Source organism: Stegostoma tigrinum, chromosome 7 (genome assembly GCF_030684315.1).
Source record: "Stegostoma tigrinum isolate sSteTig4 chromosome 7, sSteTig4.hap1, whole genome shotgun sequence".
Taxonomy (NCBI): Eukaryota; Metazoa; Chordata; class Chondrichthyes; order Orectolobiformes; family Stegostomatidae; genus Stegostoma; species Stegostoma tigrinum.
Window position 1 is genome coordinate 32,491,698 of NC_081360.1, and position 16,808 is coordinate 32,508,505.

The following is a 16,808-nucleotide window of genomic DNA, read 5'->3' on the forward strand; positions in this document are numbered from 1 at the left end:
GTGTGGCCTCGCTTTCCCTCCACAATGCAGATGTTCTCTCTGACGAAAGTCTAGCCTTCCTTTTACTTAGAAAACCATGTGTGGACAGACAGAGAAAGCCAGAGGGAGAGGGTGACGCCATCCAGCATTATATATCCTAACTTTTGTTAACATGTCTTCAGACAATATGATGAAATAAATTTGTAATTTTACTTTTAAGCAACTCATATGGATCAATCTCTAATTGTTTGATCATTTCAACAGCCCCATTATTGATATTGATTAGTTCAGCTTTCTCTATTTTCCAATCCCTGTCTTGATGAGATATTCTGTCATTTTCAGCTTACAATGATAAAATTGTAGCATTTCTGCGTCAACCAAACATCTTTGAAATTCTTCAAGAGCGCCAGCCAGACCTTATCAGGAATCACTCACTCAGGTAATCCCATTGATTGTCGAAGTGGTGGCACTGGTTGTGTCATGCTGTATGTTTTTTTTTCTCTGTACAGTTATCCCTGATAATTTAGAGCTTGCATCTATTCCGCAGTATTTCATAGGAATTCTCCAGGACAATTTCTTAAAGTGATGTGAGACTTAGTGTTAAGGATTTAAGAAAGATGGGAAAAGAACACCATTTAATTCATCAAGTTCTCCCTTTTCACAGTATACAGCACACTGTCTCGTGGAATCTGCCCAATGCATGAAAGGAAACGCTTTGCACACAGTCTGATCCTGAAGGCTCGAGAGCAAAATGCAAACACTTGTTATCTTATTACTGTCATTAATTGATACATTATATATCCTTGACTAGTTGCTTTCTTTGACAGATCTGTTTCCCACAGTGGTATTGAAAAATTTCAATTTATCCTTAACTTCCACTCCTAATCAGAACCTCCAACTCCTTTTAAAAATGTTAATCAGCAAGTCATTGACTGCATTAATTGAAAATTGCAATGCATATGCATAGCCATTACTTTATCTGAATTTTTCAATATAAAAAATCTTGTACAGTAAGTTTTTCTGCTCTTCAATGATGTTTAACCCTGTTATTGTTCTGCTTTCATCGTCTAATTCTCTGTCTGTAAAATCACAATCATTACCCTAATATTTAAAAAAAAATCATATTTCCACTCAACCATCTTTTCTGTTAGATTGGCTAATTTTGTATGTTATATGTTATATTTAACCTCTTCGGTGATCTGTATAACAACAGTATGACCTTTCTCAGAATTAGTCTCAGATGTTCTTGAGATGAAACTTTAATTATGAATGTCTTCAGATACTTCAGCTGAATTGTGATTCATTACTTTTTCTGTTATAGCATATTTCATGTTTTCATTTCAAGTGTTCTTTTCAAATGGCAACATGATTTAGTGCCTTCAGCAAACTGCGAAATATTATGCAAAAGTATCTATATTATTAACAGTGCTGTTTGAAAGGACTTTGCCAAATCTGCATTCATTGTTTTAGAAAAACAAATATAAGGCAGATAACAAATATAGCACTTTTCATTGATCATAGAAGGTTGATGGGTAACCTTATTGATACTTATAAAATCATGAGGGGCATAGATAAGGTGAATGTAAGGTGAATAAGGTCTTTTCCCTAGGGTGGGGGAATCCAAAACTAGGGGGCATATTTTTCAGGTAAGAAGAGAAAGATTTGAAAAGGTCATGAGGTGAAACTTTTTTACACTGAAAGTGGTTTGTGTGTGGGACGAACTGCCAGAGAAAGTGGGGGATGTAGGTACAGTTACAGTTTATAAAAGATATTTGAATAAGTTCATGAACAGAATGGTTTGTAGGGATATGGGCCAAATGCAGGCAGACGGGACTAGTTTTGTTTGGGAATATGGTCGGCTTTAACTAGTTGGACCAAAGGGTCTGCTTCCATGCTGTGTAACTCTGTGACTGTAATTTTCACAGGCTGCTGCAAGTGTGCTTACATCATTCAAATTTTTACCTAAACTTTACATGGACAGGTAATGGGACACTATAGAATGATTGTGACGTAAACAAAATATCCTTAATGTGTGAAGAATTTGATTGTGAAATTGTTAAGGAGGAATACATCAAAAAAGAACAACAGGGTGGAAAGTTTCTGTACAGCTTGTGTGCAAGAGCAGTTTTGTATCTTTTCGTCCAAGGAAATTTATTCATAATGCATTTATATCTGTTTTATTTAGAAGTGTCACAATGTGCAAATTACTCTGATCATTTGCATTACTCCAGACATATACTCATGAATGTAGCTCTGCCCCACTTAGAATTCACTGTATTACAAAGGTTCTGCCGATTCCTTACTCTCCACTAATCTGTCTTGCCCTTTTCCCATCCATTCCACACCAAGCATTTAGATGAACTAAGTGGATACAGTAGTTTTTTTTCCAACAATAGGACCCAATCATAGAAAACTGAAAGGAGCAATATTTCTACTTAACAATTTACAAGCGAAAATCCTCACACATTAAGGACATTTTGTTCCAGTTACTGACATTTTGTAGGTGTCTTGTTGATTCTAAGTGATTGTGAGCTTAGTATATTAAAACTGAAATGCACAATAACAAAAAAAAATACAAGGGCAAAAGTTATCAGTTGAATGCTTTCCAGCTAGCTTTGATTAGGAACACTGCTAGTTTTGAGGGAGGCCTGTACCATTTGCCAACTAATGCCATACTGAACGCCAGTTGCTTTAGTCCACTGCAGGAGGCTACTTACTTTGCACAATGAATCTATGAAACCTAGGCAGGAATTGGCCTCATCTGAGCAACAGATGTATTACCTTGCACTGGTTTATGTAGTGGACATCATCCATTGTTTATTGTCAGATGCCAAATGTATTGGATAAGATACTTCATGAAATGGAGCCACGCCAACTTAGAAGATTTTTGGAAATTCACAAAGGCTATTTGATTTTGAAAATAGGAAGACCGTTGCTTAGTCTGTTAGCTGCAGTTCCACATTGGCAGAAATAGTATAGATTTTCACAAACAAAAATGAGTGCAAGTGCAGAAGGACTAATAATGTATAAGGAGGATTGGACTTTTAAAAACATGGATCATGTCCTTTAGATAATGTGTGGTTCAAAAATTGGAAGTCCTGGAGTTTGCTGCATGGATTGGTTGGACTGAACAGCCTGTTTCTCCAGCATTTGTGGTGTGGAAATCCTACAGATCTGAATACATCTTGACAGAAATTTGTGAAAAGTGTGTGTGTGTGTGTGTGTGTGTGTGTGTGTGTGTGTGTGTGTGAGTGTGTGTGTGTGGTTTATGTTTTGAATTTTTTAAAATATAGAGTTGGCCTACTCATCCTGGATGTTTATTTCATCATTTTCTGTCACATACACTATAAATCTCACAATGAGGTGGAATGTATCCTGCCACGTTTAGTTGAAAATGTTACAGTCTTGTCTGTCATTGATTTAAAGGTTGGCTTTGGTAGAGAAGCATATTGTGAACATGAAATCTTGCATTTGATGTCTTGTCCAATATAACTTAATGCAATTATAGAATAGAACCATAAATTTATTACGACACACACGGAGGCCATTTTTCCTATCGTGTCTACGCTAGCAGTATGGAACAGCCACCTAATTTGACACATTTCCCTTCCTTTTCTCCATTACCCTGAAAAATGTTTTCTCTTTAAACTGATTATGCAGTCCCCTGTTGAAAGCTACAGCTGAACCTATGTGGACAGTATGTTCCAGATTCCAACTGTTCACTTATTTAAAAAAAACACTTCATTTTGCCATTACTTGCTTAGCCAGTCACCCAGATTGTTTTTGGCACTGGTTCTTCATCCCTTCAAAGCAGGAACAATTTCTGTCTGCCTATACTGTCCAGATTGTTTTATGAATAAAGCAGATAGTGTTCAGTGAAGTAAGTACACCTTGTTACAATAGTGGTAAAAAGGACTATCAAGTTTTAATACCCATAATTTGATTGTTGTACTTGAGATCGCTCCTTGATTAAATTCTTTTGACAAAACAATAAATGCTGATTTTAAAATGGCTGTGACCGTCATCTGACCACAGATTGAGGCAAGCCCAGGACATCAAGTGGAATACAAAAAAACTATCTGCAATGAAATTATCATCTTATATGAAGTCATTGAAACCAGGCAACTGAGGCATTATCAAGAAACTCAGATTTGTATCTTTTTTTAAATTCACACTTGTGTGATCATTTTAAATATTGGGAGATGAAATGTTTGCCTGCCAGTTAGCCGGCCTTGAAAGATAACCAAACTAGACTCAGGAATACACACTGAACTGTATTTCAACAGCTATTTTGAGCAGCATGGCAGAGAGAAGGCAAGGCGATTCATTGGCAAGAATTGAAAGACTCTGTTTCTCTCACTATCAGGAACAATGCATTTAGTGATAAAAGATATTGAATAAACAACCTTTCATCAAGAACTGTAAGATATCTATAAACTTTGTCACTGCTGGTACTGCCACTCAACAATTAAACAACTGTGGTCTCAAGTTAACACAATAACACTTCAAGGATGAAGGACTGTTAAACAATGCAGCTGTTATTCTATCTCATAACAGACAGCATCCCCTTTTAAACATATTATTTGTGTTTGTGTGCATTTGATGTTGTGATCTTATCTTTTCTCAGCATTAGTAGGTGAGAAGATTCTCCTTTCTTTCACTTGAGAAAACCTTGTGATTGGCTCATTATGTTTTAATCTCATTAACTACCGTTTTAATTGAAGTGTGATGACTGTGTGCCAAAAATGAAATTCACCAACTGGGAAAGGTTTAAAGAGAGGGAAACTGAAACATACAACCCGTATGACTCGTTTTGTGAGTGCTATTCAAATAATGCATTGATTGTATTTTCACTAATTTAAGCAATTTAAAACTTAGAAAATAAATAGTTGAGTCACTCTAGCTGTTAAAATGCTGGGCTGCACTGGTGCAAAAAATACAGCAGAGGGGATAGACAATTTTATTTCATTACAGATCTGTCATCAGTACCATAAAATGAATGACTGCATTGGCTAATTTTGCTACCTGATGTTAGTTACCAAAAATAGGATTGTCATCAATGAAAGGAAGTATTGGAAAGCCCCTGTTGACAGGTAGCACACAGGATGCTGAAATAAGTAACTTGCATGACATTAGTGTGTCGAACGTCTTTATCAAACAATGATGACAGATCTAGATGTGATCATTGCAAAGTTTTGCTTTGTCTGTTTTGGGCTTTTCAAAGTCTTACTGTTATATATTGCTCAGTAGTTTTCAAAGAATAAGATTGAACTAATTGACCACGTCCATAGGGAGAAGATCCAGTTTATCAGAAGTGAGGGAACTAGTGGATTGGGGCGCTTATCCAGTGATGCAGATCTTGTTATGCTATTAAGGTAGGTGCATCACATGTGACTGCTGAATGTACCTCGTGAAAGAGATGTTGTACATTGCGTTAAAGTTTAACTGTTTCTCTAGGGCTATGTATTGACTAGCGAAAAACATGATTATTGAATAACATTCATCCATCTAACCAAGTTGCAGCTTAATTGAGACTGGCATATTTAGAAGGGCTTGAGGGATGGCTAGATTGAAAGCTTGATCACTTAGTCCCTGCTGGCTGAATTTCTGATCTGAGTTGCAATCAAATAGTGAACAAAATCCAATTATTTCAAGTTAGATTTGAGAAAAAGAGTGAAAAATACTTGTCTCTGTTCACACTTGGATAGTCTGTATCAGAGTTGATATTATAGCTATGTAACTGCTTGCTTCTTCGCTTTTGATAATATACGGCAAAGGAAGGCCTGAGAGAAAGACCAAACTACATTAAGCAGAGCAGTGACTTTCAAAATGTGTATTATAAAAAAAATTAATGGTTCAAACAGCTAATTATAAAATTAGATAGTGTTAATTTCATAATATCAGATCTGTGTTTTCCCATTTATTCTGTAAAGAAGTTTTAAATTGTCCCTTTAGTTTTGAGCAATAAGTTACTTGTTTCATGCATACATACCTCGCACCACCAATGACTTTGACAGAACTGGTATTACAGTAGGTGAGTAAGACATTCTTTAATTGGAAGTGAGGCAGGTTAAACAGTTACACATGCTTTCTTGAAGTATTGCATTTTCAAATGCTCTGGATATTCTAGTCTTTCAGACCAGATGATGATTTTAGCTAGTGTTGTCTATCCTGCCACCAATATTTTCGATGTATGTGTTCTCTGAGTCCATGTGGTCTAGTCTGGTTCTTTAATGGCCTTCAGAGAAGAAAATATACTGTCCCTTACCTGACCCAGATATGAATCTGGACCCACAGCAGCATGGTTGACTCTCAACTGCCCTCTGAAATGATTTAGCAAAGTATCCAGTTCAAGGACAATTAGGGATGGCCAACTATGCCCACATCCTATGAAAGGAAATAAACCCAGTATTTCCTTTATTCCAACATAGCTGACTTCTATGATTCTGGTCATCATTGGTGTTCCACGGTGAGTTGATGGAGCCTTATGAAATCTTCTACCACCTTTGACTTCTTGTAGGTTAACAACTTTCACCCATTTGACTATGATTGAGGTCAATGCGCAACTTTCTACTCAGAAGTGAGAATTCATGGTTGTAAAGCACATATAGTTTTTGTACAATTTCATATTCCTTGTGTCGGACTGTTGCTTGTAACTTATCTTTAAATGTTATGACCCTGGAATGTGTAGTTGTACTCCTGTCGACTGTAAACAATGTTTTCTCAAACAAGACTCACTTTCTGACCACAGATCACCAATGACCACATTAAACTTTAATTCTAAAATGTGGTTTTCAGAAGAGGACTTGCAGGCAAAATGACTCTGGATGTCTATTCAATGGTTGACTGGGGTGGGTGAGCCTGAGGTGTCGTACCTGACAAGGTGTCAAGGAGGCTTCAAAGGGATAGATGTAAAAGGGAGCAGTGCACCACAAACTGAATTGTAATTCTCCATGAGTAAATTAGACATGCTGGTAAAAGAAAACAGCAGTCTGAGTGAGAGGTATTTTTCCATTTTCTCCTTTCAGGAATACACAGGGACACAGATTAGAAGTGACCTTCAACTCTGGTTTATGGGGCGGCATGCTGCCATTACGGTGCCGGGGACCCGGGTTCGATTACAGCCTGGGGCGACTGTCTCTGCAGAGTTTGCATATTCTCCCCGTGTCTGCGTGTGTTTGCACCGGGTGCTCTGGTTTCCTCCCACAGGCCAAACATGTGCAAATCCAGTGGATTGGCCATGCTAAATTACCCGTAGTATTCAAGGATGTGTAGATTAGGCATGGGAAATGCAAGGTTACAAAGATGGGTCTGGGTGGGATGCTCTTTGGAGAGTTGGTGTCGACTTGTTGGGCCGAATGACTTGTTTCCGCACTGTAGGGATTCTAAAAATAAGTCTGTTAGTGACCTGTTATTCTTGTATGCCAGAGTATGTTGTGAAGGTCACAGCTTTGAGGACAGCCATTAAAAACTCCTGCACTGAAGGCAAAGAAAGGGAACATATACTGTTTTTGTTCTGAATGCTGCCAGCAAGCCCCGGGCAAAGGAATTGCAATCACCCTGCAAAGCCAAGGCTCACAGAATCAACTGTTTTCTCCCAGTGTCACTGCTGCCGATAACATCCATTTTAATATATAGAACGTTCGACTGTCTACTCTTCACAAATAACTCATAGACCAGTTTTTATTTAAACCATGTTCTCATTTTGGAATCACTTCTAATCACAGATTTCTAATTGGTGTGTATATGTGTTCGATTTTTATTTCTTGTGGAGTTTAGTAGCAAATAAACTCACCCTTTTGGTAACTCAAAAAAACCTGATTAAATCGGCTCCTTTTTAAGGCATAAATCCACTTCGTCTGGGAGAAAGATATCACAAGGGAGGGGATTCTTTTGTAAATTAATCTGTTGCAACCAACCCAGGGGAAATATGAATAAAGAAAGGGTACCATTATATTCTCCCACACCATGAGCTGGCACATGTTGAGTGCCAATGTCCATGGAAGTGGTGTATGCGTATGGTCAGTATGAGAACACAGAAATCCTTTGGAGAAAGCAAAGAGCTGAAATCACCAGGTCTGATCTCAATGTCGTGGAGTCTCAGCATCTGGTTTGCTTGCAGCAAGAGAGTCAAAAGAGTCAAAGGTTATGGGAGGCAGACCACGATCAGCCATGATCTTACTGAATGGTGGAGCAAACTCAAACAGCCAAATAGACTATTCCTGCTCCTAACTCCCTTGTTACTATTCAACAGTATTTATTTGTAAGGACACTGGGGTCAAGGTGGAGTTTTGAGGATAGGAGTAATGATGGCAGATTTAATGCAGAAAAGAGCCAATGTTAGAAATGCATGCCCCTTTAAGAGTAAACGAGGACAATTCCAGAGTTTACTGAGAATAGGTGATGCTGATTGAACTTTGTACTGTAAGAGTCTACATTAAAAAAGAAGAGGAGGTGCTGGAGGCCTTAATATACATAAAGGTAGATAAATTCCTGGGACCTGATCTAGTGCATCCCAGGACATCGTGAGAACCTAGGGAAAAAATTGCAGGGCCCCTAGCAGAGATACTTGTGTCATCAACAGCCATGGTTGAAGTGCCAGAAGACTGGAGGGTAGTTAATGTTGTGCCATTATTTAAGAAAGACTGCAAGGAAAAGCTAGGGAACTACAGATCAGTGAGCCTGACATCAGTGGTGGATAAGTTATTGGAGGGGATTCTGAGAGACAGGATCCACATGCATTTGATCATAGAATCCCTACAGTGAGGAAGCAGGCCATTCAGCCCAACAAGTCCACACCTCCCCTCTGAAGACCATCTGACCCCAGACCCACTCCCCTAATTTCCCATGTCTAACCCACCTAACCTAAACATCCCTGGGCACTATGGGCAATTTAGCACAGCCAATCCATCTAGCCTGCACATTTTTGGACTGCGGGAGGAAACCGGAGCACCTGGAGGAAACCCACACAGACACAGGGAGAACATACAAACTCCATACAGTCACCCGAGGGTGGAATCAAACCTGGGTCCCTGGTGCTGTGAGGCAACAGTGCGAACCACTGAGCTACTGTGACACCCTCGCCTTTGGAAAGGCAAGGACTGATTGGGGTAGTCAACTTGATGGGCTGAATGGCCTTACTTCCACTCCTATGATCTTATGGTCTTAACATGGTTTTGTACATGAGAAATTGTGTCTTACAAAATCGATTGACTTTTGAAGAGTGACCAAGAGGTGATGAAGGCAGAGCAAGAGACGTCGTCTACGTATACTTTAACAAGGCCTTTGGCAATGTTCCACATGGTAAAATGGTCAGTGAAATTTAATTACATGGGATTCAGGAAGAGCTAGCCAATTGGATACAAATTTGGCTTGTAGGTAGGAGACAGGATGGTGGCAGGGGGCTGTTGTTCAGACTGGAGAATTGTGACCAGTGAGTACACAACAAGGATTGGTACCGGACCCACTGTTAATTGCCATTTATATAAATGATTTGGATGAAATATAGGAAGTATGCTTATTAAGTTTAGGAATGATGGTATAATAGACAATGAAGAACGTTATTTGAGAGCATCATGGGATCTTGATCAACTGGGCCAGTGGGCTGAGGAATGGCAGATGGAGTTTAATTTAGATAAATACGAGGTGTTACAATTTGGTAAGACAAGCCAAGGCAGTGCTTATATAATTAATGGTTGGGGCCAGGGGAGTGTTGTCGAATTGAGAGACCTAGGGGGTGCAAGTATATAGTTCCTTGAACATGGAGTCTTAGGTAGAAAGGATGGTGACGAAGGCATTTGGCAGGCTTGCCTTCTTTTGTCACGAGTATTGAGTACAGGTTCGGGCCATCATGTTACAGCTGTACAAGACATTGGTAAGGCCGTATTTAGCGTAGTGTGTACAGTTCTGGTCGCCCTACTATAGGATGGATGTTATTAAATTGGAAAGGATGCAAGAAAAAATTACAAAGACATTACTGAGACTGTGGGGTTTGAGTTATAAGGAGAGCCTGGACAGGCTGGGACCTTCCTCCTTGGAGAGTAGAAGGCTGAGGGGTGATTTTACAGACGTTTATAAAATTATGGGGGACATGGATAAGATGAATAGCTAAGGTCTTTCTCCCCAGGCTAAGAGAGTCCAAAACTATAGTGCATAGGTTTAAGGTGATGGGGAAAGATTTAAAATGGACCTAAGGTGCAACTTTTTCACACAGAGTGCATGTATGGAATAAGCTGCCAGAAGAAATGGTAGAGGCAAATACAATTACAACCTGGGTAGGAAATATTTCGAGGGATATGGACCAAATGCAGGTAAATGGGACCACCTCAGTTTAGGAAACCTCGTCAGTATGGATGAGTTGGACCGAAGGATCTGTTTCTGTGCTTTATGGCTCTATGACTGTAAAAGGAAAAATCCATAATAACTCAAGACGTTTTTTCACGCATTGGCACAGCTTGTTGAAATATTTATTTTTAAGCAGAATTAGGACAGTTATTTAAGAAGACAAGAGATGTTTGTGCATTTGGAGCATTCCACAGGTATGCACCTCCCCACTTAAAGTTCCAACAAAGTAAGTTCTGTGTCAAATACCATTATTGGTAAGGAGAGTGAACAGGAACTGTATATTTACTAATCACTGCTTTTAATTCTTAAAATTCTACCAATTAAACAAGTGTTGTTTTCTTTTTACAGCGAAAAAAATGAAACTAGTAACTTTTTAAATTTGCATCAGTGTGATCTGGCAATGTGAATGATAAATAATATCTGACACATAGACCTTGATTTGTAGTTCAGTTTTGTTCATTCACAGTACACAGTGGCAATTACCAATTATATAAATGAAATAATTATTTGTCATATTAGTGTATTTTATCAGAAATAAAATGAGTACAGTAATGAGGACAGTGAAAAGCTTTTTTTGTGAGGAGTACAGGCAGTTCATAATAAGTAATGACATACAGATTGTAGGGTGCTTGGACAGAGTGAGACATACAGGTTACACTGCACATGAAGTATGTGAAGCAAATCAATAGTATCAAGATCAATATTAATTGAAGAGAGCCCAGTCATCAGGCTAGTAAAGGTAGGGAATTAAACAAATACTCCATTTGCCTTAGTTCTCTTAGACATAAGATAGTCCTGTTTCAGTAAAATTTTATATCTCACATTCTGTTTATATCCTTTTTATGAGTCAATATAAAGATGACTGTCTTAAGTTTTAAATTCCTTGCTCATGAACATTATCCCCAGTGCTATCTATAGTTGTCACATTAAAAATGAAGATATTAGCAAATAACTTTTTAAAAAATATGTAAAAAAAACTGCATAGACTCTTGCATAACCTTAGTTTGTCATTGCCAGTTAGCTGTCATTAGAATTGTGGTTGCTGACATAATGTAGCAAATAATCTGTGCATAGTAAGACCCCGCAAATAGCAATGATAAGCATATCAAACAATTTCTTGATGATATTGATTGTTTGTCCAAACTTATTCCTAAATCTCCCCTAACCTTCTCTGAATAATGCCATATGATCTTTTGTCTGATATGTAAATTAATATCAACTATAGTATCAAGCTTAAAATAGGAATGTAGTGACATATGCCAACCAAATGTAGTGAGGCTGAAAATTTAACTTTGTGAAATAGTACGATAGTAATGTAAATAATGTGAAAGAAGTTGACATTTTAAAAATAATTATTTATGTTTTGGTTTCTGTCGTGGACAGTTTGTTTGAAGACGAAATTATGTCCTATGTACCACCCCATGCCTTACTTCATCCTAGTTATTGCCAGTCTCCACGTGGCTCCCCTGTATCATCACCTCAGAACTCCCCAGGTAAATGACACATCATCTGACCATCTAATGATTAGAATGAGAAACTGTAATAGAATGTAAAAACAAGATCAATATTCCCATGTTGGTATTTTGTAAGAGCACTGATGATCTTTTAAAATGTATTTCACCCATGCTTATTACTTGCTTATTTGTATTTAAGCCATATTTGTTATGTAAATTCTAAAGTAATAAAGTGTAAAAAAATCAAAAAGAAAAGCAATCAGATAAAAGAAGAGAGATATAAAGGATTTGGAGGGAAAATTCCAAGAGATGGAAAAATTGCAATCCAAGAAAGTAAGGAATCTTAATTTGTCAAGAGTCATTGAGCTCTATATATTTATTACCTGTGCTCATGACATTAACACTGGTATTTTTCCAAAGTTAATTAAATAGGAGGATGGATGGAATCTGATAATATTGCAAACAACTTGAGGAGGATTAGAAGATTAACTGAAATGTGAGAACTGTCCTCGTAATGATATTTCTGTGTGTTATGAATAAAATGAAGGTCTCCCACTTGCCAGCTACATAAGAGCAGGTTTATATTGTTAATTAAAGATTGTCTTTGATCAACTGCAGTGTTTCAAACTTGAGGTGAAAATAAATTGAGAATTTTAAGACTGTGCTGTTCTACAAGAGCTTTTGGGTAGGCCTTATTAGGGTTGCTTTTGCCATTTGCATTTTATTTTGAATGAAGTATCTCAATCTTTCTCATCTGGGAAATAAATTTAATTGCGTTGCATAGGTTTTTTTAGTGTGTGAGATCTGTTCCTGCAAAGAAACGTAAAATTTATCTTCAAGTATGACATTTAAGCAGTAGCTGTGGAATCAATTCTGTACACAGTGGGAAATATGATTAAAATTAATCAAAACTATTTATAATCTTCTTTGATCTACGGCCTGTCCTCTGTATGTCTCTTTTAACAAAAACAATTTATAGATGAATTGAGTCATCTATGCCTTGATCGGTTGTTGGGTTAGAAAAGACTAAATTCTTTCTTTGTTATGGAACATTCTCTTGTACTCTTATTCAGCACAGGTGACACATTTGAAAAATCCCAACTATAATAGAGAATGTTGGAAATGTACATGATTTTTCTCATGATCTAACCATGGAAGATAGGTTGATATTTTGAGGTTGAATCTTGACAAGAAGCCAATTTAAATGAATTAGAAATAATCAATTAGGGTGTTACAAGTGGATAGAAAATGCAATGGGAAGTCTTTATATTTGTTGTCGAACTTACCTCTGCACATTAATAATGGTACATATTATGATAAAATCACTTTTGTTTGTTTGCAGAGAAAAAGGTTTCTTTGCCAAATTTTACATATTGCTGTTTGCAGGAACCCAACGTGCCAATGCTCGGGCTCCGGCTCCATATAAGAGGGACTTTGAAGCTAAACTCAGAAACTTCTACAGGAAGCTGGAAACAAAGGGTTATGGACAAGGACCAGGAAAGTTAAAGTGAGTCATTAATTGGGAATGCTGAGAAATAATTGGATTGATGTTTGTATTTTTAGGTCTATTCATAAACGTATGTAACTTAGTAGATGTTTCCTTCTGTGCTCATAAGATGTAACTGTCAATGATGCCCCTCGTGCACCATTGTTCTTGTGACTCACATTGACTACCGGTCGCAACATGTTGAATTTAAAATTCTCGTCATTGTTTTGAAATCCTTTCATGGCTTCTCCCTGCCTTATCTCGTGATCTCCCCTGGGTACAAACTTCTGAGATGTCTGCATTCTTTTTATGCATGCCTCATTGTAATTACTCCACCGTTGGTGTTTCTGCCTTCTGATGCTTAGATCCCAAGCTCTCGAATGCTCTCCCTGCAACTCTCCTCCATTTAAAGAAAATCTTCTCCTTTTTAAGGCACCTCTTTAAAGTCTACCTCATTGACCAAGCTTTTGTACATCTGACCAAATGTCTGCTTTGGTAACTGGGTCTAGGCCTGAAACGTCAGCTTTTGTGCTCCTGAGATGCTGCTTGGCCTGCTGTGTTCATCCAGCTCCACACTTTGTTATCTTGGATTCTCCAGCATCTGCAGTTCCCATTATCATTGACATTGTCCTTTGTTTTATATGCATTTTGTGAAGTGTCTTGGGATGTTTCATTATATTAACAATGCCATATAAATATAAGTAGTTGTTGTTATATGATGCTTGAAGGAAACAGACATTTTAGCTAATAAATGTTTACAGTGTGATTAATATAAAACACATTATTGTTTTAAGTCAGGGATGCAGTCATTCTGATGCATTTTGTAATCTTCATTTGTTGATTATACTTTGCTGAGAGGTGGTTCGGTGATTTGCTGCCATGATTATACTCTGATATTAGACTTTAGGATAACTGGAAGTGTGGCCTAAGGTGTTAGTCATTCAGATTTTTCTCCAAACCCCTCTCTTGTAAATGACTGGGTTCAAGCCAGCTGATTGCTAAGGGGAGAACAGAAATGAACAATGTTGAGCCCTGCAGTAATGAACCTGCGATGCAGTTTTTGTTTGCTGCAACACTCTTAGCTCTGGGAAAGCAGGCTGCCACAGGACATGCAACATCCTTACTTGAAATTTAAATATATTTGTTTTGTGCTGGTTTTGTTCTTGCTCAGAATCAAACTGGTGATTTTGATAATTCTGTGCAATTCAGGTTGATAATCAGAAGAGATCACTTGCTTGAAGATGCGTTCAATCAGATTATGGGCTGTTCCAGGAAAGATCTCCAAAGAAATAAGCTTTATGTTACATTTGTTGGGGAGGAAGGGTGAGTACATGAATAAATTAGTAAAGCGTCTGTATGGTAGAAAATTATGCAGTGTCAGTATTCTGGCTGTAATGTCAGAGGTGAGCCAGGTCTAATTGGCTGGGTCACACAGTAATATTTAAAAATAAAATTCTTTCATAGAAAGTGGCTGTTGCTGCTTGGGCCAGCATTTATTGCCCATCCCTAATTGCTCTCAAGAAGGTGATGGTAAGCCATCTTCTTCTGCTTTTAGGCCCAGTGACTGTGAAAGACGAGCACATGTATTTCCAAGTCAGGATGGTGTGTGGCTTGGAGAGGAGCTTGCAGCTGGTGATATTCCATGTTTTTGCTGCCTGTGCCCTTCTAGACGTTGCACCGTTAATTAACTTGAAGAAGAACCTCTGTCCCCATTGGCAGGGTGGGGAGGTCCCAGTTCTGAGACTTGCTGTCTAATTAAATAACCATAACTTTCTAGTGCCAGCAGCACACTGAGAGCATTAGTCACTGCTAGGACCAGACGAACACCCAAAGTAGAGATATCATGCATTTGGATTGGTCCTGGTCCTGGGCCTGGTAAATCTCGGGTTTCACCAGGACTTGTATAGCAGTCTCCCACAGAGACATGGGGCGGGGTTGCAAGGGCAAGTTTGTTTTGGCATTGGGGAACTCTCCATCTGCCCCATTCAGCTTGGCAACACCTGGTGACAGACAATAGTCACAGCATCATTTCTGTGGCATGCAAATTTACTTGTGGGGCATGCTGAAGAAGGTGTAAAAGTCCAGCCGTATAATCCCAACCATGTTAAATGCTGTAGAAATGAGACGGACATTGAATTAAAAACTTCTCCCTAACCCATAACCAGTTCTACCCATTGTATGTATGGTTTTTACATAACGGGGTAACAGCAATCAAGTACGCACACACCAAAGGTTCTTTTACCCAGCACCAATATGTGGTACAATGCAAATTGTTGATTTCAAACACTATAAACAAGAACAAATTGTTCTCATACAGTCCAACACAACGGAAAATTTTATGTTGACAAAGTATAGTATATGAGATTTATTTTACCCTGGACTTAGTTTAATTGTCTGATTCATTCATAAAAACTCAATTGTTTTTCTTACTGTACAGTACTTCTTCGGTACCTTTGCTATTTTCTGTTTAAATGATCTTTCACTTGTGGTTCATATTGTATTTGCTGTTTTCCTTTATATTTGTTCTGGATCAAACTGTTTTTCACCTTGCTTTAATTTTTCTTATCCTCTGTCTTCACTTCTTTTATTAAGCACAGTCTTTTTAGACTGAACTGTATTATTTTATGGTTACTGTTCCCAATGGTATGTTGCCTATTTGCTCCACTTGGACCAGGTTAATTGGTGCTTCCCTCCTTTTTGGAGTATCAACATATTGATGAGGAAACCCATGCTGAACAAGCTGCAAAACTGTCTTGTAGCAATAATATGTTCTATCTGAGACCATTTTGATGCTAAATAATACTGTATATGCACCTCTTAAAACTATCTACAAATTCAATCTCGACTTCCTTTTCACTGTTTTGTGACAAAGTTCCAAGCTGGTTGAAGATTAAAGAATTATTCTCATTTTATTGGACTGATGGAAACTGGTGACCTCAAACTGAACAGCCAAGGATTAATTGGATCTGTACAAATTCCTTCTTCATTAATAATTGATGACCAGAATTTTGTTTTTTTTTAAACAGCAATATCTACAACTTTTAATGGAATGCAATTACTACTTCAATTGTATTTACATTGAAAGTTAATTAGAAATGGAAACACTTAAGCAAAACCCAAATTGAGTAGATTATACAAAAAGAGACTTTCTTCTGTTGCGGAATAAACACCTTCAGTCATGAATACGCAAACTATAGAATCCCTACAGTGCAGATGGAGGCCATTCAGCCTATCAAGTGTGCACCGACCCTCTGAAGATAAACACACTCTACCCCCATAATCCCACATTTTTTCTATAGTTAACCCAAATACCCTGTACACTATGGTGCAATTTAATTTGGCCAATCCACCTAACCTGCTCATCTTTGGATTGTGGGAGGAAACTGGAGCACCTGGAGGAAACCCTTGCAGACATGAGGAGAAATACAAACTCCAACGGGCTGCCTCATGGCTGAGCACAAGGGAGTCTTTGTTGAACACAATAGATAGTTCTCCTCCTTCATAAACCATACAAATCTCAAACCAGTTGATTTTGAATGCGCGTG

The 16,808-nt window shown here is 38.0% G+C and overlaps 1 protein-coding gene across 7 annotated transcripts in view; it reads left to right on the forward strand.

The window, feature by feature from the left end:
• The window catches only part of hecw2b (HECT, C2 and WW domain containing E3 ubiquitin protein ligase 2b), a 297,098-nt gene that overhangs the window by 213,928 nt on the left and 66,362 nt on the right, over window positions 1-16,808 (forward strand). For all 7 annotated transcript variants that reach the window (XR_009445933.1, XM_059647154.1, XM_048533661.2 and 4 more), the window contains 5 exons: window positions 322-418; window positions 5,271-5,354; window positions 11,707-11,816; window positions 13,164-13,284; window positions 14,473-14,586. Coding sequence is in view for 6 of the 7 variants with exons in the window: in XM_059647154.1 (XP_059503137.1) it covers window positions 322-418; window positions 5,271-5,354; window positions 11,707-11,816; window positions 13,164-13,284; window positions 14,473-14,586 (526 nt within the window). In the remaining variant the exon portion in view is untranslated. The remainder of the gene's footprint in view (window positions 1-321; window positions 419-5,270; window positions 5,355-11,706; window positions 11,817-13,163; window positions 13,285-14,472; window positions 14,587-16,808) is intronic.